Here is a 24,075-nt window from a genome sequence, read left to right on the forward strand (position 1 = left end):
ATTTAATTATTGATTATATTCGAAACATGACCTTCGTTCGCCTCCCTACCACACGTAGAAAACAAAATCTAGCCCTTGGCCACCTTATAGGTTACATCCTTCAAAATAAATACCAATTAACCTATCCTGGTGAACCTGATAATCTACCAATCTTCTATACGGATGCCTCTTTCGGTATTTTATTTCATCGGGGGCAAGAGCCTGAAGAACAAGACTTTGATGAAGAAGAAGGAGAAGCTGCTCCTATTCCACAAAGACGACGTGCACCACCCCGAGGACCCGTACCAGCCTACCCTCACGATGACTTGGTTGAACGATTAGACCAACTCCAGAGTCGTCTTGACACCCACATCCAAGAACAACATCAGCAACATGAGGAAGGCATGCGGTGGTTTGGGAAATGCTTCACTTCGATTGATCATCAATTTGAGACAATCCATCAATATTTCCAACCACACCCACCTCCACCTCCAAGTGATCAGGATCCTCCTTTTTGAAGTGTATCTGTTTTGTGCTGCTTTTCTTAATATTGTTTGTGCCTCATCTTTTTGGTGATGCCAAAAGGGGGAGAAGTCAGTTGAGTCTGTTGTAGTCAGTATTGTCCTGCTTATATTCTTTTGCTTATGTTTATTTATGTTTTTTAAGTTCAATGAAATGCATTTTTCCTTTCCTGTTTATTTCGTGATATTTTAATTAAATAAAAAAATGCCTTGAAAATTTGCTTATAACCAACATTATTTAACATCATCAAAAAAGAGGAGATTGTTGCAATCCATGACCCCTAGTCTGAGATTTTGATGATGACAAATAATGTTGTTTGAATTACTATTCATTGAATACTTTTGATTTCTGCTCTTGTCTGTGAGTATTAATATTTCAAGGAGATCACAAGTAACTCAGGACAATAAGAAGACTCAAGACTGGGTAGAGTAGGAGTGTGAGTTTATAACACTAATTTTTCATTTATTTTAATTTTTTTTTCTTGAGTCTAGCCACAAATTGTATGTAAGACTGAGCAACCATGCACACACACAGGGGGAGAGGGTTTTAAAATTGTAGATTTTTTTTCTCTGTTGATCGTACTGTATGAGTTTATATCGTACTGTACGATCTGATCTGGCAGAAACGACTATCTATGAACAAGTCGTACTGTATGATGAATATCATACTGTACGATGTGTTACTAATCAAAAATCCTAACCGCCAGATAAATTTAAGAAAGTTTAATAATCGTTCGTACTATACAAACAAGTTCGTACTATACGATTTATTTTGAATACTTACTTAAATTAACCCCGTGATTAGTGGATAAATCAAGGATTAATTTCTGATTGGTTATTGTACTGTACGACTTGTGTCGTACTGTACGATCAACCGAGGTTGTTTTTCATCGTCCTGGTTTTCGTAATGGACGATACCTTGATTTTGACTAGTCGTACTCTACGAAGTAGTTCGTACCCTACGATGTACAGAGACGAGTTTCATCATCCCGGAAATCGTATTGTACGAACAAAAGAATTTCACATATCATATTGTATAAGTTTATATCGTACTGTACGATTGTATTCAGATTTTTGCATGTTCGTAAACCTTCGTACCAGGACGATGTTCGTTATGTACTAATCGTACTGTACAATACTATATCGTACTGTACAATACTATATCGTACTGTACGATCCTAACGGCTAATTTGAAAATTTTAAGGTTTCTTGGAGCCAGATTTAAGTATCAAAACTTCTGTTTTTTGGTGTGTGACTGTGAGAGAGGAACGTGATTAGAAAGGGATTCCTTGGGAGAGAGCTCTTGAGAAGATTTTAGGGTTTGTGAGAGGAAGGAGAATGTGGGCTTAGTGAGGGAGGAGTGTGAGGGAGATCACACGGTTGCTCCAAGCTTGCCACACTTTGCTCCCGTGGCCCGAGAAGATCTTGTGGGAGGCTCTCTAAGGGGGAGTTTCTTCTACATCTATGTCCTCTAATGTACTATGTCTTCTCCATGAGGGAGAAAAAAGAGAAGGTACGCTGCCACCGCCAGGAGGGTGACAAAGCGCTTGGCACTCCGCCATATCGGGCTGGTGAAAGTGAGTTTTGTAAGGGCTTATCCGCCTTGCCGTGGGGGCAAAAGGAGAACTATTGTTTAGTAGTGAAATTCCCAGAGTGGACTCCGAGGAGTGGACGTAGGTCAAGTGACCGAACCACTATAAAATTTCTGGTGTGATTCTTCCTTTACTGCTTTCATTTTCGCTTGCATTTTATTTTCATTATAATTGTTTGGTGAAAATTGTTATGAAATTCGTTGTTGCAAATTGTGTTTCAAGCACTCGATTCCACATTATTTAATTTCTTGTTTAAGTTTTAAAAACACAAAAAAAAATAGAACTCAAGTTTAGGATTATTTTTATTACAACAATTTTCAAATTCCCCCCCCCCCCCCCGCCTCTTGGCACATCTCGTAACTTCATTTTAGACCTATTGGAGGAAAAAATTAAGGAGACATCATTGGAGAAAATGTGAGGTGCATTTATGGTGGGATTAGAGCTGATTTTAAGGGGATGTGGGAGGGATTAAGTAAAGAATTTTCCGAAGTAGTTTTTCTTAGTTGATTTTGGGTTCCTAGTTGTTGCTATGAAATTCGAGGAGAGCTTATCACCTCTCGAACAGTGAATTAGTTGTATCTTGTGTTTCTTTAATTGAAGATTATTATGTCAGCTTTACTAATGTTGTTCTTGCGTACTATTCTTGTTTTCTCTTGATTTTGGTGGCTTTTTTTGTTGTTTAGTGTGTTTTCGTTCTAACGGTTGTTTTGGATGCTGATTTGAACTCCAAAACATATCAAACATGCTACTAACCTTTGTAGCAAAACAAGCCTCTTTGGTTGCTTGTTGATATCCCTATATTGACTAAAACCATGTCTGATAGTGATGAACTTGTAGATAATCCATATAAATATAAAAATGTTAGTTCGTATGCTAAATTGTATAAATTTGATATCAAAACTTGCATTTCATTTGTCGTTAGAGTGGTGAGCTTGGGTCATACAAAATCCAAAAAAGATACATTTGAAGTTATTTTATACATCTTCATAAATATAAAAAAGTTACTAGAAAAATGGTTATTATATTCCAAGTTTATGCATTTGAATATTAAATATTTTGCAATGCTAATTATGGTTTGTTTAGTTGTAGGCAGGAAGTTAACCACATGATATTGCATCTTTGTTAAAGGAAACTTGGTCATTAAGAACAGCAAGAAACAAACTATTGTAGCTAACTCTAGTGTTGAAGCTAAATACTAAGCTAATATTCATTTAGCATGTGAATTGATCTGGGTTAAACTCTTTTGGGAGACTTTGATTTCCTTGTTGCTCAACCCAACACTATATTGTGGCAGTCATGCTATTATCTATACTACCCTTGTTTCATGAACGCACTAAAAATAATAAAATAGATTGTCAATTTCATATAGGAAGCAATACTTTCCAAGAAAGTTTTCAGTTAACATCCCTTCTATTCATAATAAGTGAAAAATGCCTTCACCAAAGCTATATGACACATTTTTCTCATTTATGTATTAAGTTGTATATATATACATATATACTATATATGTATGTATATGTATAGATGTATGTGTATATGTATATACATATGCATGTATATGTGTATGTGTATATGTATATATAAATATATATAACATTAGCATAATAAGGACACTTAACAACGGAGGTGAGATGATTACATATCCTCATAACTGAGGGCTGTTATTTTATTATTTCCTTACTTATTCCTCTTATATATCTATTTATAGACACAATATGTTCATTCAATGATATAACTCACATTTCCTCTCAGGATAAAAGTCTTCCTTCACTTAGCACTTTAAGCATGAGTTTAAGATGTTAATAGGAACCATGGTTTAAAATTGCGCAATATGAGGCTCGCCTTGAGGCCGGTCTTTGCGCAATTCCAGTAAAAAATGCCTCAGTTTTTTTATGAGGCTTGCGCCTCAACTTGGTTGAAGCCCGCCTCGCCTTACTGGCATGAGGCTTACACCTCACGCTATATATATTAAAACTTACATAAATCTTGAAGTAAATGCCCGACATTGGACTCTATAGGAGAGGAGGAAGGGGAGAGAGCAGTTCATCATAATGATGATTCAAATAAAAAAACCCTTAGTGATGACAGTGCTTATGACTTATGAGTTCTTATGTGATATGTCATTACTATTTATTTTTGGAAATTTGAATTATATGTTAATGAAAAGAATACTGGGATTTGGGACCGATAGAATTTTGAGTTGAACTATATTTCATGTTGTCTTTATTATTGGTATATTTTGATTTCACTTCATATCTTATATTTTTTTATGTTTTATATTATTCACTCATTAGTATATAAAAAATATATCATTTTATGTTTATGCAATCTTTTGATTTTGAGGCGTACGCCTCGCCTCACGAATGAAAAACGCATCCATACCTGAATACGCAATTTTAAACATTGATAGGAACAACGATTTCAAAAACTAGAAAATGAAGATAAGGGCATCTTCTTTTAAAGAGGATTTCGCTCAAAAATTGAAGGGGAATGATTTCTTAACGGACACAGATAAGAAGGAGATGGATGAAAAAGCACTCAATTCCATCACCTCAATAAGGTGGTAAGATTATTTGCAAAATAACATACAAAAGTATCACAAAGAATGTAGGAAACATTAGAATATCTCTACATGATGAAATCACTTACCCAACTTTCTCTATTTGAAAAACCAATTGTTCACTCTTCTCATGAATAAAAGGTACAATACTACAAGAGCATTTGAATGCATGTAATAAATTTATGTTGGAAAAGCAAATTTAGATATGAAACTAGAAAATAAATATAGAATTTTGAAATTAACAGGCCAAGCAACACCCTTTTATAAGGACGTTATTACCAACCTTACCATATGGGACAGAAACTATTTCAAGTATGTTGGGGAATTCTAATCTTCAATCAGTGAGATAAGGAAGAAAATGGTGAAAGCCCAACTTATGATTTTTTTTGTGAAAATATGTCGAGGCTTAAAGAAAACAAGAAAGAAAGAAACAAAATGATTAAAATCAAAGTCCAAATAAAAAGAATTGTGCCATTACTGCGAGACACTTGGACATTATAAATTTGATTGTAGAGAAAGCACAACAACACAAAAGGTGAAGAAAAGAAAATCTAGTTTTCACATAGCATTTGTTATTAAAAGAGAAAAAGATGGCTCCAATCAAGTTATATTTGAAGATAGTTGCGTCCCTTCTACTAAAGATTTGATCTATAATTTTAAATGTCCTTATCAGATGACCCCAAATAGAATTTGGTTTTCTTTTTATAGGTTTGTCAGTGCTAGATATGCTATTATAAGTAATGATATGACACATGAAATTATTAGAATAAGAATAGTTCAAATTAAGGCACATGATAGAAGTGTGAAGGCTTAGGGAGAGGCCAAATATATGCCATCTTTGAGAAAGAATATTCGATCTTTCGATTATTTAATTTTCCACTGGATCCAATACACTATTGAAAGTGGCATACGTTTGATGTGTAAAAAAAACATAGCAATATCCACTTCATTCAGGACAATATAGTGATAGGTGCAGCATTAGTTTCTTTCTCATATGATTTGATTTGATTATAATGTGAGACTTAAGGCATATGTCAAAATGAGGATTATTAGACCTTAAAAAAAAAAGATGTTTTCTCTATGATCAAAAACAGAAGTTCTGAAATTCTATGAGCACTGTGGATTGAGAAAGCATTATAGATTAAGGCTCACGGTTGCAGTTAAAAGGACCAAGGGTACTTTGGACCATATAGTTTTCAGTTAATATCTTCAAAGTGCAAAGCATAACATGATGTGAAAGGGTTTTAATGTTAATACCCAAAGCGCAATGTAAAGTGGCACATTTGTTAACTAGAGCTCATAACTTATATATCACATATAAAAATGATTATATATATATATATAATGTAAACATTATAAACATCAATTTAATCAAACTTAAATTGAATGATGAAAAAGGTGCCAGATTGGTATATGAGCAATAAATATATAGAAAATTGTAAAATTATAAGAAAATATTATTTTGTTCTACAAAACAAATTATGATTACTCTTTCAAAAAGAACTAAATGTTAAATAACAAAAATGGTCAAGCGTCAAGCCACGCTTGAGAAGAAGGTCAAGCACAAAGCCTACTACGATGGAGACTAATCCTTTGTTGACGAAGCGAAGTTTCACTGATTGAGCCAATGTGATGATGAAAATGGGGTCAAATGTGATCGAGCATAATGATAGAGACTAAGCCAAGCATGATGAAGGAGATGAAGCTGATTTTGATGATAGTAATAAAGCTATAGATCTAAAAACCGAACAAACACCCCAACACAAGGCCTGAAGAATACTTTTGGTATACATTTTTCCACTCGAAGACACGTAACTCACACTTCGCGAACTATGATGACTCGAGATAGAAGTGAAGTGGAACACCATGCTGAAACGCTTTGCTTCAAAGGAACAATTTAAAAAAAGTTGGTATCAATGTTAAATCTAAAAATGAATTTACATACATGCTTACCTTCGTATATGACTAGTTAATAAGGTTTTGAAATACAATCAAGCATGAAAATGATACATTTGAAGCATTTAAGGTAGAGAAGGCACATCTTAGAAGCAAAGAAGAGAGAAAATTAAGAGATTGAGCATAGTAATAACTTAAAATTTTGTTCTTTTGAATACTTTCGTCAAAAGAAAGGGAGTAGAAAAAAAACTGAACAGATACTCTTGGAAATGATCAAATGGATGTTATTTAATGATGATTTAAGTAAGGATTTTATTGCAAAAACTATTAATCTACACTCTATAAGGTAAATAGATCTCTAACTACGATTATAAAGTTGAGTACAATTTAAGAGAAGAGGTTAGTTTATCATTAAATTATTTAGTTTTAAGGGTCTTTATTATCGTACTTATGCTCATGTAAAAGAGAATAAACTAGAACCTATAGCTAAGAACAGCACATTCCTTGGTTATGTAGATTGAGTGAAATAGTATATGTTTTAGTATGCTAATGACAAGTCACGGCAATCTTAATCAATAGAGATGTCAAGTTCAATCACAGGCATCCTATCTGATCAGGAGTACAAATATTATTTCAAAGTTTGATTTTAATTCCATTTATACATTTCTCAATAGCACTTGCATGTGTCCAGTAATACAAAAACAAAGATTCTGCATATTATAGAAGTAGCAAATAGTGGTACATAATTATACTTAGATAAATTGTTTTTCCTATTAATTAGATATCAAAAGTTATGCGACTATTTGTTCAAAAATATGTGGAATAAAAAACTCTGAAAACTTATTACAAAGTAGGACCACCTAAAAATCAAAAATAATTGATGTTTAAACAACATCAAAAGTACAATTCTTGAAATTGGTTTTCCTTTTTTAAAGATGTTAAATTAAACTAATTTGTTTTTTAAACCTTCTTTATCATGGAAAATTTCAGATCTTTTATCAAACAGTGAGTATTTATTTTGAATCTTGTCTTTCAGTAGCACTTACTTTTAAACAAGTCATTATGTTCATAATTTACATTTTTTAAGAGTTAATTATAATTTTTTTAGTACTTTATTTTCACGTTTTGAGGCGTACGCCTCGATCCACCTCGAGGCTTACACTTCACCTCACTTCGACAAAATGCCTCGATTCTCGATTTTGCCTTTTAAAACCTTAGTTAGATTTGAGTTTAAGCATAAAAAGCTAGGTGATAGCTCACGACATCAACAAATTGCACTTCGACCTTAGAAGGAGATGACAACACAAACAAGTTATTATTTATATAAGCCCAAAATACATATTAGACTATCTCAAAATTTTAGTAAGAGAATTTCTCATGTTCTCATATGATTACATATGTTTTGAGTATTGAAAATTTTGATATTAATCAAGATCAATCAAGTTTTAATGGAGTTCTTAATGGAAGAGAATCAAAATACTAGACCACAACAATAGTCGATGAGTTGGAGAATTTGAAAAAGAATGATTTGCTCTTAGCTTAATACCCAAAAGAAAAAGAATAGTGAGTGCAAATGGACCTACAAGTACAAAACCCAAAATAATTTCAAATGCAAAGCATGCTCATGCTTGGTTGAATGCTCTATCCAAAAACACACTATAGATTTCAAGGAGATTTTGTTACATGTTGTTAGGGATAGCTCAATACATACTTTGACCTAATGGTTACAATTCAGGACTTTGAGTTGGAATAGCTGACAACTTTTCTCTACAATGGAGGTAAAAAAAATTCACATTTAACAACTAGGGTTATAAATTTTATGGAAGAAGTATCACGCAGGGCAATGATATATATAACCAAAGGCATTAGAGATCTAGAAATTAAAAGTTGATTTGATTGCAACTTTTCAAATGAAAGGCCATGATGCTGCATATTTTTGCAGCACAATAAAGATATGTTGAAAAAGAGTTACAGGGATTTGGCTTACAGTATACTTGCTAGTCATTTATATTTGTCAACAGCTTCTCCTCAGACACCAGAAGAAAAATATGACCAGAGTAACTAATGCAAGTACGATCAGAAGTATTAGAAAAGTTATGGCATACACACATTTAAGCATTTCATATATTGTCATTACAACAACAACAACATCAAGCCTTTAAGTAGCAATGAAATGGATTTTGAGGTTTGACTAATATGAAATTGTTAGGTGTATGACAGAAAGATCTGATTACCCAAAATTGGATATGAAGAAATAAAGGAAACTAATTACACAACATTAAAAGCTACTAAAACAAGCTTTCGTAAAAGTAAATTATGGCTTTTCAGAAAAGAAAAAAAATTGATCCTACAAATCCTAAAGAAAACATGTTGATAGTAGAACTCAGCACCACCCAAAATTGGATGCAAGGAAACAAAGAAAAATAATTATTTAACTTTAAGAGCTACTACAACAGACCTTCATAAAAATAAATCGAGACTTTTAACAAAAAAAAAAAACATATTCCTAAGAATCCTATGAAAATTAGTTAGACAACTAGGCACCAATGCTTCTTCTCTTTTTTTTTGGTGAATAAAGAATGCATATTGCATTAGTACTAAAGAGAAAGAAATAATTACAAACTACTAAAGAAAGATAAATCTATCACAGTCCTTCCTAATCAAGTCAACAAAGCTTGATAAAAGTTCCGTGTCTAAAAAAGTGTTCCAATAAAAATCGTCTAATAAAGCAAGATGGGAGAAATAATATGCCACCTTATTACAATCTCTAGGAACAAAATTAAAAATAATATTGTTAAAAACTTCAAGAAAAGAAAGGTCCACCCTTTGAGCTTTATTGTTCTTCTCTGATTTCTTCTTTATCATGTTTTGAAAGTTATTCATGATATTTAAATTGTCTCCTTCTACAATTATTCCTTTATTTGCACTCATCCAATCTTGAATGAAATTTCCAAAAATAACTATCGCTTTTAGCACCAATGCTTCTTGGTGGATGGAAGCCAGGTTGGTGCCTAGTTACTATTATTAGGCACATAGTTGCCTAGTTCTCATTGCTTTTTTTCATTTTAGCACCAAAGTTGGCCCCTACGTGCCAATCATATTTCCTAAAAGCCATGGGAAATTAAGAAATCAATAATGAGCATTAATCTTTTTCCCAAGGATTTTGGCGATGTAATAATTAATTTTAGTATCATACCATAAGATGTGGATCATACTACATGATATAATATAATTTCAATTAAATTGATAGAATCAATTATGCTTTAAATGAAATAATTTAAAATATGAATTGATCAATATAATAATAATTGTATTTTGTAATATATTTTCTAATTTAAAACTAATTAGCTCGTCATCAGAAATTTGAAGTGAACATACCATAGAATCATGATTGTATAGTACGATGAGCCAATAACTTGAATTTCAATTTGAATTAGAGCCAGATTATTATTATGATGTGCAAATTATCAACTTAGCAATAGTGAGAGTTGTGAGAGTGAGAAAACATAGATTCTCCACTTGCAAACCCTATGAAAAAGATTAAGATAGAGAAGATCTAAAAGAGAAATTCATACGCTGCCATATTTCTTCTTTAAGCCTTTGATCCTGAAGATTGTGTATATGGCTACTAAATGCTAATTTTTTTATATAAAAAGAGAGAGAATCTCAAGGGAGATATTTTTTTAAAAGATTAGTTATCTAGGGAGTTGTGCTAGAAATGACAAGTTCCACATTTTGAAGTGGCATTATTGACTTATGAATTATGCTAGAATTAGTAAGCTTCTCACTTTAAGTGAAAGTCTAATGTGACTTCATTATCCATAAAGAAGAGATGTTTCTCAAATTGCATTAGTGAAGAAGAGGTTGGTAGAAATCCCAAGATGCATATACAGGAAGTGGAAACAGAGATTAGGAAGTCCCGAAGTCAAACCACTATAACACAATTTGTGTTCTTTTTCTTTCTGCATTATTTGAATTACATAGTTATATTTCTTGCAATTATTTACAAACCTTACATGCAAATACTCCAAAAATATTGATTGCTTGTGGGGCTTGATTTAACGAGAAAATATGAAAAATTTCAAAATCAATGCCTATTATGAAAATCTCTTTGAAAATACATAATAATTGTTCGATCATTTTAAAAGGGTGATTCTATATCAAAGTTAAATCAATAAATGAAATTATTTTAATTTCTTATTAATTTCAAAGTAGAGATTTCAAATCACAACTGCTTGAATCACATATTCATACTTTTATTATGAAAGAAATAAAAAATGAAGATGATAATTACATTTGATTGGTGTATATATTTGTCTTACTCAAAATAACTAAATTATTCGCTCTCTGACTTAGTCAAGCAAATTAAACAAAATTTATAATTCAAATTCCAGCACCATTGTTGCACCATTGTTTGGGATGTCACGAGAGTTAATGTCACAAACTTAATGCATCTGCTATTTTGTTCTAAACTCCAACTTTGTGATGGAGAGTAAAGTGTAATCATGTAAGAAACTTAACCCAAGAAGCATTACTGTCCTTCAGCTTGTTCTAACTATCCAAGCCATCTAGTAAAAGCAATGTTTAAAATTGTGTAATCAGGTATTGAGGCATTTTTCGTTCGTTCGTGAGGCATAAGCCTCAAGGCGTTTTGAGGCGTAAGCCTCAAAATCAAAAGATTGCGTAAATATAAAATGATAAATTTTTTATATACTAATGAGCAAAAAATATAAAATATAAAATAAGATATGAAGTAAAATCAAAATATCTCAATAATAAGACAATATGAAATATAGTTCAACTCAAATTCGATCTTTCCCAAATCACAGTATATCAAACTCCTAACATAATGCTTCACTTATTCTACATTAAGAAAACTTATACAAAGCATGCACTCATGAAGAAACAAACTAACACTAACAACTATTACTAAAGACGATGAATACAACAATATGTCGGGTAGTCTGAAATCCAAGGGGGCACTGCCCCCTGGCAGTGTTCGACCTACTTCTTTTTAAAGCTCGTAAGTTGTTTGCATGGAAAGATACCGAGCGGTACAGAGCATGTACCTAGCGGTATCGAGCATGCACCTAGTGGTACCAAGCATTGTTGTACTGAGTAGTACCGAGCAGTACCGAGCATGTAAATAGCGATACCGAGCTATACCAAGAGTTATCGAGCAAACAGATCGACTGAAAAAACCTAGTTTCGGTTCGAAAATGACCAAAGACACTGGGGTGAGGGGCCGAACCAAATAAATATATATTAGGTCAGGGTTGTTTTAAATTTTAAGAGGCGGACGCCTCTAAAACATGAGGCGAGGCGCGAGGCGCACCCAAGTGAACTTGAGGTGTATGCGTCAATGCCAGCTCTCATTGCGTAGGCTTTGAGGCTTAAAAGTTTAAAATAGCGCTGAGGTACACCTCTTATTGCGCAATTTTAAACCATTAGTAAAAGAACAATATAAACCTGCAATTAGTAAGCAATGGCATACTTATCAATGGCACAAAATGGCATATGCCATAGCATACGATGCGACACAGCGCATCAAAAACACCATCTGTATGGTAGACGTAAAGGATCAAAATGGCACGTGCTATTTGTGCCATGTGCGTGCAATGGCGCATGGTGCGCGCAATTTTATTTAGTGCTATTTTAAATATAATTATAAATATTTTGAATACTTATATATTTTTAATTTCTAAAGTAACGTAATAATGAATTTTAAAATTTTAATTAGATTTTTATTAGAATTTATTTAGGTTTCTACAACTCGAACCCTCACGAACGACGAGAGTTTGTGTTCTGCTACCCAAGATTCCACGATTCCACCATCGTTTAAGCGATTCCTCCGTTCGTTCGTCCGTTTGATTCCTTCGTTCAAGCAATTACACAGTAGGTTCCTTCGTCCGTCTGATTACGCCCCCTCTCCTTTGTTATCTCCTTGGACAGAATCTTCATATGATTCCTCCACAATCAAGACTCAAGACACATGACATAATCTTGGTTGTCACCTTTGACGAAGGCGTCAAATAGAAAGTCAAAAAGGAGGCTCGCTCTAAGGATATCTTTCATTATAATAGTTTATCTTTCAGTTTAGGATATTTCATATTAATGCCTATTTTTTATAATTATTTTATATTTAGCGCCACACGTTCAAAATAACGCGCGTCGCATCGTGCACAATACACCATGGCTCCAAAAGGAACTTTGCATCATGGTGCGTCATTCATAGTTGACAAGTATGAGTAATGGCTCCAAAGGTTTAGTACTCTTATATGGAATATTTTCACCATGATTTGTTAAGCTTTTCACATAAAAATGCAATCAAGTGTCCTTCTTGGGTTAACATGGTACTAATGCTTACATTTAAGGCATTACAGTCCACCTCAAAATAAATTATTAAAATTGAAGAGAGCCAACACTAGGGATTCAAGAATCCACTTCTTTAGGATTTCAAAACTTGCTTGTGTAATTGAAGACAAATTGAATATGTCCTACTTCAGAAGCTCAATTATAAAAGTATTTATGTAGCTAAAATGCTTGATGAAACATCGATAAAAAGACAACCATGAAAACACCTCGCCTCAGTTAAAGACCCTTAGATTAGCAAATCAAGGATGGCTTCAAACTTCTACTTATCCATCTCAATATCTATGTGAGAGACGGCATAACATACAAAATTTAACATGTTCATAAGTGAAAACTTTTGAGATTAGCATGCAACTTTTGTTCTCGTAGGACTTCAAAATTTGTTGGAGGTGTTATAAAAGTTCATCGAAGTTATGGATATAAACTAAAATATTATCAGAGTAGACTAGAACATATTTGTGGATGAAAGTTGAAAGACTTGTTCATAAAATATATCATTAGAAAGTCTGAAAGGTATAATCGTCCACTTGTAAAGCCCATCTCTTATTTAGAATGTTGTTTTCCACTCATTATCTAATTTTATTTAAACCTAATGATGCCCCCTTCTTAAATATAGAGGAAGTACCAGCTAGATTATTTTCTATAGGATGTGTTCATCAAATTCCATAACCTTTAGAAGAAGGAATTGTTTCATGATTTAGAGCAACTCGTGATGAAGTGCTATGTTTTTTATTTAGAAGAGCATATGATAGCTAGATTCCTTAGAGGATTGCACCTAGGAATCACGAATGTGGCACAATTAAAGTAGTCTTTGAAATTCTCTGATTTAGTTAAGTTGGCAATGAAGGTTGAGCAACATGAACGAATCTTCAGATTCAACATCTCAAGAACCATCAACAAGGACAATGTCCTTTATGACCAGGCCCATGAAAGAGGCATCCATGTTTGAGAAACCAAACTTCGACTCTAGCAACCAGAGCATTAACTCACCTTCTAACCCCAAGATATGGGAAAGTGTTTCAAGTGTTATAGGTTTGGAAACATCATCTCCCGATTATCCCAAATAACATGTGATATTATTCGCAGTGGAAATACCAACTCATTCCCAAGAAATATGTACAATTGATATTTGACCTATCAAGAAGCTCACACATCATCCATTTTCTCCTAGAACACATCCTGTAAAAAATAATTTAGCTAGTACTCCCTCTATAATTTTTCCTTTATCCTTCCCATGTAATAATCTTGCTCTTCCCTTCACGGAGGCATTGTCGCATCAAGTTCTCGTGTGGTAACCTTGCACTCATGCTAGACTTCTTTGTATTTGAATACTCTTTCAATAATATACATCCATTTAATAAAATTGCTACGTTGCTTCACTCTTGGAAATATAGAATATCTGCAATCACACAAAAGTCTTGGTATTGAATACTTGATTCGCAATGATGGTATAGTAGTTCCTCTTCTTCTAACTCATCATGGGCCATTTGATGGAATAAATATTCTTCCTTCCCTTGGTCCACTTCAGATTCTAGCGCACATTCCACACGCCGTCTCTGTTAGTAGAAAACTTAGCATTGTTTAAGTCATTTGCATAGTAAATTCTTGCACAAACTATTTATGATTCATTCAAGGTGGCATCTTCCACGTTGGGCTTTGATACCAAGTAACTTTGGAGATGACCAAAGGACAAGAGAAAATTTTGTATTGCAGAGGAACAAATTGAGAGAGAACAAATCTTGGTGAAGAAAAAGAACTTCACTACGACAAAACACAAGAATCGATCTTAGCAAAAGTTAGAAAAGTCAAGATAATGAAAAGAGTGTTTTGAGTTTCATACAACTCAGCTTGAATTTCATTCATTAAAACTAACATCAAATTAAAGTTAGCACTATTTATAGAGATCTCAGCTCTACCCTAAAATGGATATAAGAAAATAAAGGAAAATAATCACTCAACATTAAAAGCACCTAAAACAAATCTTCATAAATACAAATTAAGCTTTCTGGACAAAAAAAAGGATCCCACAAGTCTAGAATTAAGCAGACTAGCACCTACGTGCAGCGGCGGATTTATTATGGGGGCCCTGGGGGCACGAGACCCCACTGACTTTTTAAGTAATGTTTAATTACTACTATTAATTGCCACCTAATTATAATTAAAAGCAGTTTTTTGGGTTTTAAAATTACTCCTGAACTATTTATTTGGCAGACAAAACATAGAAAAATTGCAACGGCAAAAGGGAGAAAGGGCGAACAGTTCAAACGAGATATTTTTGCGTGTTCACAGAGGCTCGTCGGCGACCGGAAGGCGGAAGTGTGGACGAGCGCAAGGACGGACACGAGACGCCGGAGGAACTGCTTCGCGCGGGGGACTTGCTTCGCATGGAGAACCTGCTTCACGTAGAGGACTGGGGAATGTTCTGCAGCTTTTAGCCTTTTACCATTTATCTATTATAAGTTTATAACTTCTTTATATTAAAATATAAGCATTGCTAGATAGAGATTTCTATGAGGCTACTAGCTAGATAGAGATTTGTCCTATTCTTTCAATGTTTTCAATCAGACAATTTGACTGTTGGTTTAATTTTGTTGGATGGGATGTTCTTTTAAATGGTGATGTGACTTGAACGGTAAACCGTAAACAATTCCTTAGAATTTCTACAGAAATGGTGCTGTCAGTCCAACATTACGGTGCATTTTTGATGAAATAGATCTTTGCAGCTTTGGCGTTAAGTAGGTAGGTGTTGATACTATTAGTTGTGAACTATCATGATAAACGTTAAAACTAAGACCTTTATATTGATTAATGGAAACTGATTTTATAATTTTTGTGTTCAGGAATACTTCGAGAATCAAATAATTACGAGTGTTCTACTGATCAGTAACAATTGGCAGGTATATTTTTTAGTTATTAATCAATTTACTAGCATATATTTTTTAGATGCAGCTTATTATTTGTTTTGTTATCTGTATAGATCTCAAAATGGTGGTCAATCTAGTAGTGACAGTTTTAATATGAAGGGTTTTAGAAATTGGAAAAAGAATGATAGATTCCATATTCATGTTGGTAATATCAACAGTGCACACAACATTGCTAGACGTAAATGTGAAGACTTAATGAATCAAGAAAGAGATATCTGATTTGCTTTTGAAAGACCTTCTGATCAAAATCGTAAAGATTATCGTACATGATTAAATGCAAGCATTGATTGTGTACATTTTCTTTCGCAATAAGGATTAGCATTCTGTTGGCATGATGAATCCGAGGACTCTGAAAATCAAAGGAACTTTCTAGAACTTTTGTGTTTTCTTGCTAGACATAATGAAGATAAATAAAGTTGTATTGGAAAATGCTCCCCGAAATAGTAAATTAGTAGCTCCAGAAATACAAAAAGAAATCACATAAGCTACAGCAATCGAGGTTTCAAATGTTATAATTAATGAATTAAGAAATGATGTTTTTGTAATTTTACTTGATGAATCTCATGATGCATCAGTTAAAGAACAAGTTATTGTTGCATTACGATATGTTTATACACACGGATGTATTATTGAGCGTTTTATTGGGATCGTTCATGTTGGAGACACATCAGCTCTAACATTAAAGTTGGCTATTAAATCACTTTTTTCAAAGTATGGGTTGAGTGTGGCACAACTACGTGATCAAGGTTACGATAGAGCAAGTAACATGCGAGGTGAGTTTAATGGACGGAAAACATTAATCACGAAAGGAAATTGTTCAGCTTATTATGTGCATTATTTTGCACACAACTTCAACTAGCATTAGTTGTAGTTGCAAAGAATCATATACAAGTTGTTTCTGTGAAAGCCAGTTTTCCGTTTTCCTTCCAGGTTCGTCCGAACGAAGTGGGGTTCGTCCGGGACGAACAGTTAAAAGCTTGGTGACAGAGAGTTTCGTCCCAGGATGAAGTAGTTTCGTTCGTACAAAAATTTTTTCGAGAGCAAATCGTCTAGGGATGAAAGAATTGAAATTAATTTTCGTCTGTACGATCTGTGTCCATAGGAGATCATCCCGGGACGATCGGGGGCATCGTCTAGACGATCCTGTTTGATAAATATCCGAATTATGTCATTTTTGAAGAGAGAGAAAGAGCACGAGAGAGAGAGAGAATGAAGGAAGAAGAAGGAAAACCGCGTTTTGGGTGTCTTCGGTCCGTTTTCGTCCGTCGACGTAGTTACGAAAGTTGATCGACTCGAGGTAAGGCACATTATGCCTTTCTCAATTTTCAGAAATGTGATTTTTGATAGATTTTCTATTTCAAATTCGTTTTCCGTTAGCGAAAAATGGGTATAACTTTGCACCGGTAAAACGTTTACCGCGTAACTTTTGGTATGTTATAGATATTGTAATTTTGCACGTTTTGAATATTTTATGGAAGATTTTCACCGGGTATTTTGAATTCTGCGGAGTTTTCATCGAATACGAAATTATTTGGATGTTGAAAAATATTGCTTCAGTACATTGAAAGTCTTGAAATGATGTTTTCTACGATCTCTGGAAATTTAATAATTTTCTAAAACTATGAATTTTGATCTGTTGGATTTTCGTTGTCTGCCGTTATACTCTCCGACGATATTCTGATACGAATTTGATTTCTCTGTATCGGATGTGAAATCATGTTGATGTGTTGTGCATGATATCAGAAGGGAGTTATAAGGGGCCAGAATCCTTTGAGATTCTGTCTGTGTCAGGAAAAGGAGGCATAAGGAGCCAGAATCCTTTGAGATTCTGTCAGGGTCCGGGAATCCAAAAATAAATTCTGATCTGATAATTCTGAATATATGATATATTCTGGTGCTGTAAGCACAAGGGAGGCATAAGGGGCTAGAATCCTTTGAGATTCTGTCGGTGTCAGAGAAGGGAGGCATAAGGGGCCAGAATCCGTTGAGATTCTGTCTGGGTCAGGGATATGTGATATGTGATTTGTGATCTTATCTGCTAGACAATGTGCTTTATGATTTGTACGATTCTGTGATATGTGATTTGAAATACGATCAGAACTCTGATTTGAATAATTCTGTTTTATGAAATGATTCAGTTCTTCTGTATCAGTTATTTAATTTCTGTTTGATTATCTGTTTTGTATACATATCTGTATTCTGTTAAATTATATGAGTTTCTGTACGATTATCTGAATTCTGTACAGCTACTTGAATAAACTATTCTGATGATTTTTTATGTGAGTTTCTGGAGATTTTGATTGGCTAATGTAGTCTTGCTGAGCTGTTAGCTCATCCTTGTTATCTGTGTGGTTTTCAGGTTCTGGGAAAGGGAAGGAGGTGTTGGACTAGCCGTTCTGTGTCTGATCTGAGATTAAATATTTTTTGTACTTTGGATTTTTGTACGGTCATGGCTATTATGTTCTTCTGTTCTGTTCTTTATGTTTATAGTCATGCACTATATTGTACATGATTATTTTGAAAGAATGAGAAGAAAGAAAATGTTAGATGAATTTCTGTATATTGGAAGTTTAATAGTAGCTCTGTGTTTTCTGTATGATTATTCGAAAGAAAGTTTGAAACCAAATTCCAAAGCTAGATCCTGGATTCATCCGTTGCGACTCGACGCGATGGGATTCGTTCCGGTCGAGTTGGGTCGTGACAGTTTCATTGTTTAATAATGTGACTTGTTTGTTAAATATTATTGGTAGTTCAAGTAAAAGAAGAGATATGCTAAGAGGAAAGCATTATGACAAAATACTTGAGCAACTACAAAGTGGAGTTGCCAAAGGTAGAGTTTTAAATCAAGAAATTGCTTTTCAAAGACCAGGAGACACTAGTTGGGGTTCTCATTACAATTCACTTATCAGTTTAATTCTTTTCTGTGGATCTATAATAGAAGTTCTTGAAATATTAATACACGAGGGATCTAGCAGTGAGCAAAAAAGGTGAAGCATATTCCCTACTTGAATCCATGCAAACTTTTGATTTTCCTTTCAATTTGCATATGATGAAGACTATATTAAGAGTTACAAATGAGTTATCCCAAGTACTACAAAAGAAGGATCAAGATATTATAAATGCCAAGACTTGGTCAAAGTTTCAAAACAAAGACTTCAAAATATGAGAAATTATGGGTGGGATAATTTATTTAAGAAACTTGGATTATTTTTTGAGAAGAATAACATAAGTATTCCAAATATGACTGATACATTTCTGATGCGAGGAATATCAAGACGTCGTACAGAAAGTATAACAAATATGCATCATTATCAAATTGAATTATTTTACACAGTTATAGATATGCAACTTCAAGAGCTCAACAACAACTTTGATGAAATTAATACATAATTACTTATGTGTGTGGCATGTTTGAATCCATGTCAGTCATTTTCAATTTTCGATAAAGAACGATTAATGTGTCTAATCTCCCATCGATGGATGTGTTGCCAAGGCTCGGATGTGCACACTGGCTCGTCGTGCCCCTTGGTGCGGCGGGCTGAAGGGCGGGTCATCTTCTCGTTGGCTTCCAATAATAAGGGGTTTTTTTTAAACACTGTCGTTGCCAGGTCCCAAGTCCTGGATGTGAAAAGTGGAGGGTTGCGTTAGGTAGTCAACAGCCAGCGTAAAACTTGTCGAACAATAATGACATGAATCCTTTAAGAAATTGTGTTAATGCTAGGGCGTCCCCTGGAAGCGACGCGCTGTATGGCCTGAATACAGTGACAAGTGTGCAAGGGCCGCTGCATCGGCGCCTGGGTGTAGTGTTAAATAGACAAGGGTTCCAACATCAAGGACGGATGTGGGCAAAGAAGCTAATCCATGAAACTAAAATTAGGATATTAACTTGGAATATAAATTCACTTACAGGAAAATTAATGGAATTAATAGATATTATGATTCATAGGAAGTTAAATATTTTGTGCATTCAGGAAACTAAATGGGTTGGAGAGAAGGCTAAGGAAATTGATAGTTTAGGATTTAAACTTTGGTATTCGGGTAGGAGTCGTACTAGAAATGGTGTAGGTGTTATTATAGATAAGAGTTTAAAGGATAATGTTATAAAAATTAATAGAATTGGAGATAGAATTATAGCTTTAAAGATTGTTGTTGATGATAAGATTATTAATATTATAAGTGCTTATGCTCCTCAAGTAGGTGATCAAGTCATTAATAAGAGTACCCGTTTTAGATATCTTGGATCAATTGTTCATGGTGATGGTGAAATAGATGGGGATATTATCAGCAGAATTCAAGTTGGATGGTTGAAGTGGAGGAATGCATCGGGCTTGTTATGTGATAGAAATGTACCCCTCAAACTTAAGGGAAAATTTTATAAGATAGTAGTGAGGCCTGCAATGCTTTATAGTGTCGAATGTTGGCCATTAAAAGAAAAGCATAATACTAAGTTAAGTGTGGCAGAGATGAGAATGCTCAGGTGGATGAGTGGCTTTATCCTTAGAGATAAGATACAAAATGAGCATATACGTGAAAAGTTGGAGTAGCTCCAGTATAAGATAAGATTAGAGAGAGTTGCCTTAGATGGTTTGGTCACATAAAACAGCGGCCTTCCGATGACCCGGTTAGGAGAGTAGAGGTAATAGATTTGACTTATGCTAAGAAAGGTAGGGGTATACCAAAAAAGACTTGGTTAGAAAATATTAGGAATGACCTTTCTTTATTAGATTTAAATGAGAATTTGACTTTTAATAGGACAGAATAGAGAAAAAGGATTCATGTAGCTGACCCCACGTAGTGGGATAAAGGCTTGATGTTGTTGTTGATAAAGAACGATTATTACACCTTGCAAAATTTTATCCGTCAGATTTTTCAGAAATGAATCTCATTATACTAGATAATCAAATTGAGAATTTCATTGTTGATATGAAATCGAATTATGTATTTATGAATTTAAAAGGACTTTGAGAACTTGCTCAAAAAATGGTGGAGACTAGGAAGAATGATATTTATCCTTTGGTGTTCTTACTTATAAAGCTTGCTCTGATATTGTCAATTGCTACAACAATAGTTGAACGAGCATTTTCTACAATGAACATTATAAAGAATCGTTTACACAATCGTATGGAAGACTCTTGGATGAATGATTATTTACTTACTTATATTGAAAATGATATTTTAAATGGTATTGACAATGACTTGATTGTACAACGATTTCAAAAAATGAAGACTCCACAGGAAAAATTATAAATGACAAATAAGAAGAATCTCAATATTAGTGTTCTCAATTATAAGTTTTTTTTTCTTTGTCATATATTTTATGTTTTTATATTAAATCTAATGATTTAAAAAAAAAATTAAAACTGCAATTGATAGTCCCAAATCCAGAGGAAAAAGGTTGAGGGTTTTTTTTACTTCAATGAATTGTGCCCCAACATGAAAAAAATTCTGGCTTCGCCCCTGCCTACATGCAAGTAATGGGAGGAGCCTAAGCCAGTATTGGAAGCCTGGGGGGCTATGCGCCGAGTCTAAGGAGGTTGACACCAGAGTTGAAGCCTAAGCGCCAAACCAAGCAACTAAGTAGAAATATCTAGTTGTTGTTTTTTTCTTTTTTTAGGAAGCAAAGTAGTCACTTAAGTGGCAATCATGGGTGCCTAGGCAACCAATCTCACACCTGTATTAAGACTTATCTATGAATACTCACTTAATGGTTATGCATGTAGGTCATTCTTAAGTTCACCGTATAAATCCTAATGCTTGTTAGTTTGAGCTCTCGGTGAGTTGTTTTGGGCACTTGTATTGCAACACGATGGCTTAACCTTATCGATTTAAGCAATTTGATGAAATCGAGTCAAACACACTGAGGAAGTTTTAAGAAATATGCTACATGGATGTTTCTTAGATTCCTAATTTTTTTATTTTTTACATGATTCATGACTTCATGCATGAAAGTTTTTTTTATATAGTGACTCTAAAGTCATATTTAGTTTTAGTACTGTCAAATAAATGCCAACTGGATAATTGCCTAATTAAAACCTAAGTAATATCCACAGAAGCAACGCAAGCTGAAAGCAGCTTCATAGACCAAAAATCTGCACAGACGATTGATATACCACATGAAACATTTTTAGACCATCAAGCTAAATCCTAGCAATATTCGATGCGAATAAACCAAATGACCAGTCGATCATAAAAACGACAGAGGATGATCGAATAGGGGATAAGAACGAGGTGAAAAAAAAGTAAGAAAATACGGACCAAGCCGTGGCGCTCGCCAGCCTGAAAGGCGACCTTCTGCTGGCTCATCGCCTGTGTGTAAATCTGCGAAAGTGAGTTTGCAGCGCTGCAGAAGGTTGAGTACATGGTCCGATCAACCTCGTCCAGCCTCGATGCGTCCGATTTCCTCTTCTTAGCCATCGCCGCATCTACCGACCGCCGATCCACCTCGTCTAGCCAAGAGCCGACTACACCACAAAGTCCTCTCTCTCTCTTCTCTCTCTTCTCTCTCTCAGCCAATCGGTTACGCAAAAGGGCGCAGCCAACCAGTTCCGCAAAAGGGCTAGGAGACATATATTATCTGCTATATTTATGAATTATTTATTAAAATTCATAGCTAAACAAATTTATCAACTAATTTGCATTTGAATGTTAATTTGAAAAATGATTTGAACCAAATTCAAGCTTTCATGCATCAGCCGCGTGATGTCTTCTCTAGTAAACTTCGTGAACTTCTCTACTCTGTCACTCACATTGATGCCTCTGCTTAACAAAAGACAAACATGAACTTCCTGCAATATTTTGTCATTGTCTCTCCCCTTCTCCTTTCTCAAACAATCAAATCTAGGTCATGTTTACCCCTCTTCCCTTTCACACTCTCCCAAATCGCATAGATGCATTTCTCCTTCACTCGGCAAGGATAACAATTAGATCAAGTGGAATGGAGGACTATGGCAAAATAGTATAACATGAACTTTCAAGCATGTTCCAAGAAAAAAAAAAGAGCTTGTTTATCCAATTTTGGATACCATGTGTAATAGCTCAAGTTCTTAACTATCGAGATATTGTCCGCTTTGGTCTAAGGGCATCACATTTTTTTCCCTGTAGGTGTAACTTATTAAAAGGTCACCCTACCCAGGATTTCTCTAGGATGAGTAAGCTTAACTATGGAGTTTTTTAGTGAATTTTGATCATTACACCCAAAGGCGTCTTGATGTTTAAAAGTTTAGCTTTTTTTACCTAAGAGGTTTTACAATCTCTTCTATTAAGTAACTTATGTCCATGTCAGTATCTTTATCTTTATCCTAGAATCATCCACTAGGTGGATAAGATTTTAGAGGTGTCCTCTACAAGTTCAAATGATGACTCCCACCACATAGCACGTTATCACATACAAGATTCAAGAGGTGGCTCCCATGGCATAGCAGTTTATCTTTTGTGGCACTTAGTTTTCATCTTCTAGCTAGCCTATTGATCTAAAACTATTTGTAATAGCTCAAACATTTAACTATCGAGATATTGTCTTTTTTGGCCTAAGAATCTCACGATTTTGTTTTATTGGTGCAAATTTCTAGGAGGTCACCCATCCCATGATTTCTCATGGATGAGCATGCTTAACTGTAGAGTTTCTCAGTGAATTCCAACCATTACACTAAAAAGGTTCCTTAATGTTCAAGAGTTTAGCTTCTTTTTTCTTAAGGAATTTTACATCATGAGCCATATATGGTTGTTAGTGTAATGATTGCTTATACACAAATGCCATGAATTGAATCTAATAAGAATTTCAAGTTTGTTTAGTACTTATTAAATTCTTGTAAATACATAGAATCATTTTAATATTTAGTTAATCATGAATTGAAATTATAATTTAAATTAGAAAAGAAAAATGCTAAGTGCAAAATTCTCTTTAGTAGCACTGTGGTGTTAAGCTCTCCTTTTGGTGTTGAAATAATTTTATTCTTTGAATTATTGCAATGCTAAAATGGTGGTGTTGCCCTCTCTGTTACACTGGCTGTTAAATAGGATAGTGTTGTGGCATTGCTACACTAAGCTCTCTATCATGAATGTGGAAATTTTCCTATAAGATTGTTGCAACTTTGGGGAAGGTAACACTATGGCACAAAGTCTATAAATATCTAAATCCATTTTTTAAATTTATTTATCATTTTCTAAGGATAGTCAGTGAGAAAGATAGAGGGGGAGAGAGAATCCTAGATAGAGAAGTTAGTTTTGGATGT

General features: G+C 34.2%; 1 protein-coding gene across 1 annotated transcript in view; it reads right to left on the reverse strand.

The window, feature by feature from the left end:
• LOC110113816 overlaps positions 1–22,404 on the reverse strand; it is a 42,384-nt gene extending 19,980 nt beyond the window's left edge. Inside the window, exon 1 of the mRNA XM_020846515.2 lies at positions 22,100–22,404. Coding sequence (XP_020702174.1) covers positions 22,100–22,258 — 159 coding nt within the window. The 5' untranslated portion in view covers positions 22,259–22,404. The remainder of the gene's footprint in view (positions 1–22,099) is intronic.
• Positions 22,405–24,075: the final 1,671 nt, after the last annotated feature.

This window comes from Dendrobium catenatum, unplaced genomic scaffold, assembly GCF_001605985.2.
Source record: "Dendrobium catenatum unplaced genomic scaffold, ASM160598v2 fragScaff_scaffold_317, whole genome shotgun sequence".
Lineage (NCBI taxonomy): Eukaryota > Viridiplantae > Streptophyta > Magnoliopsida > Asparagales > Orchidaceae > Dendrobium > Dendrobium catenatum.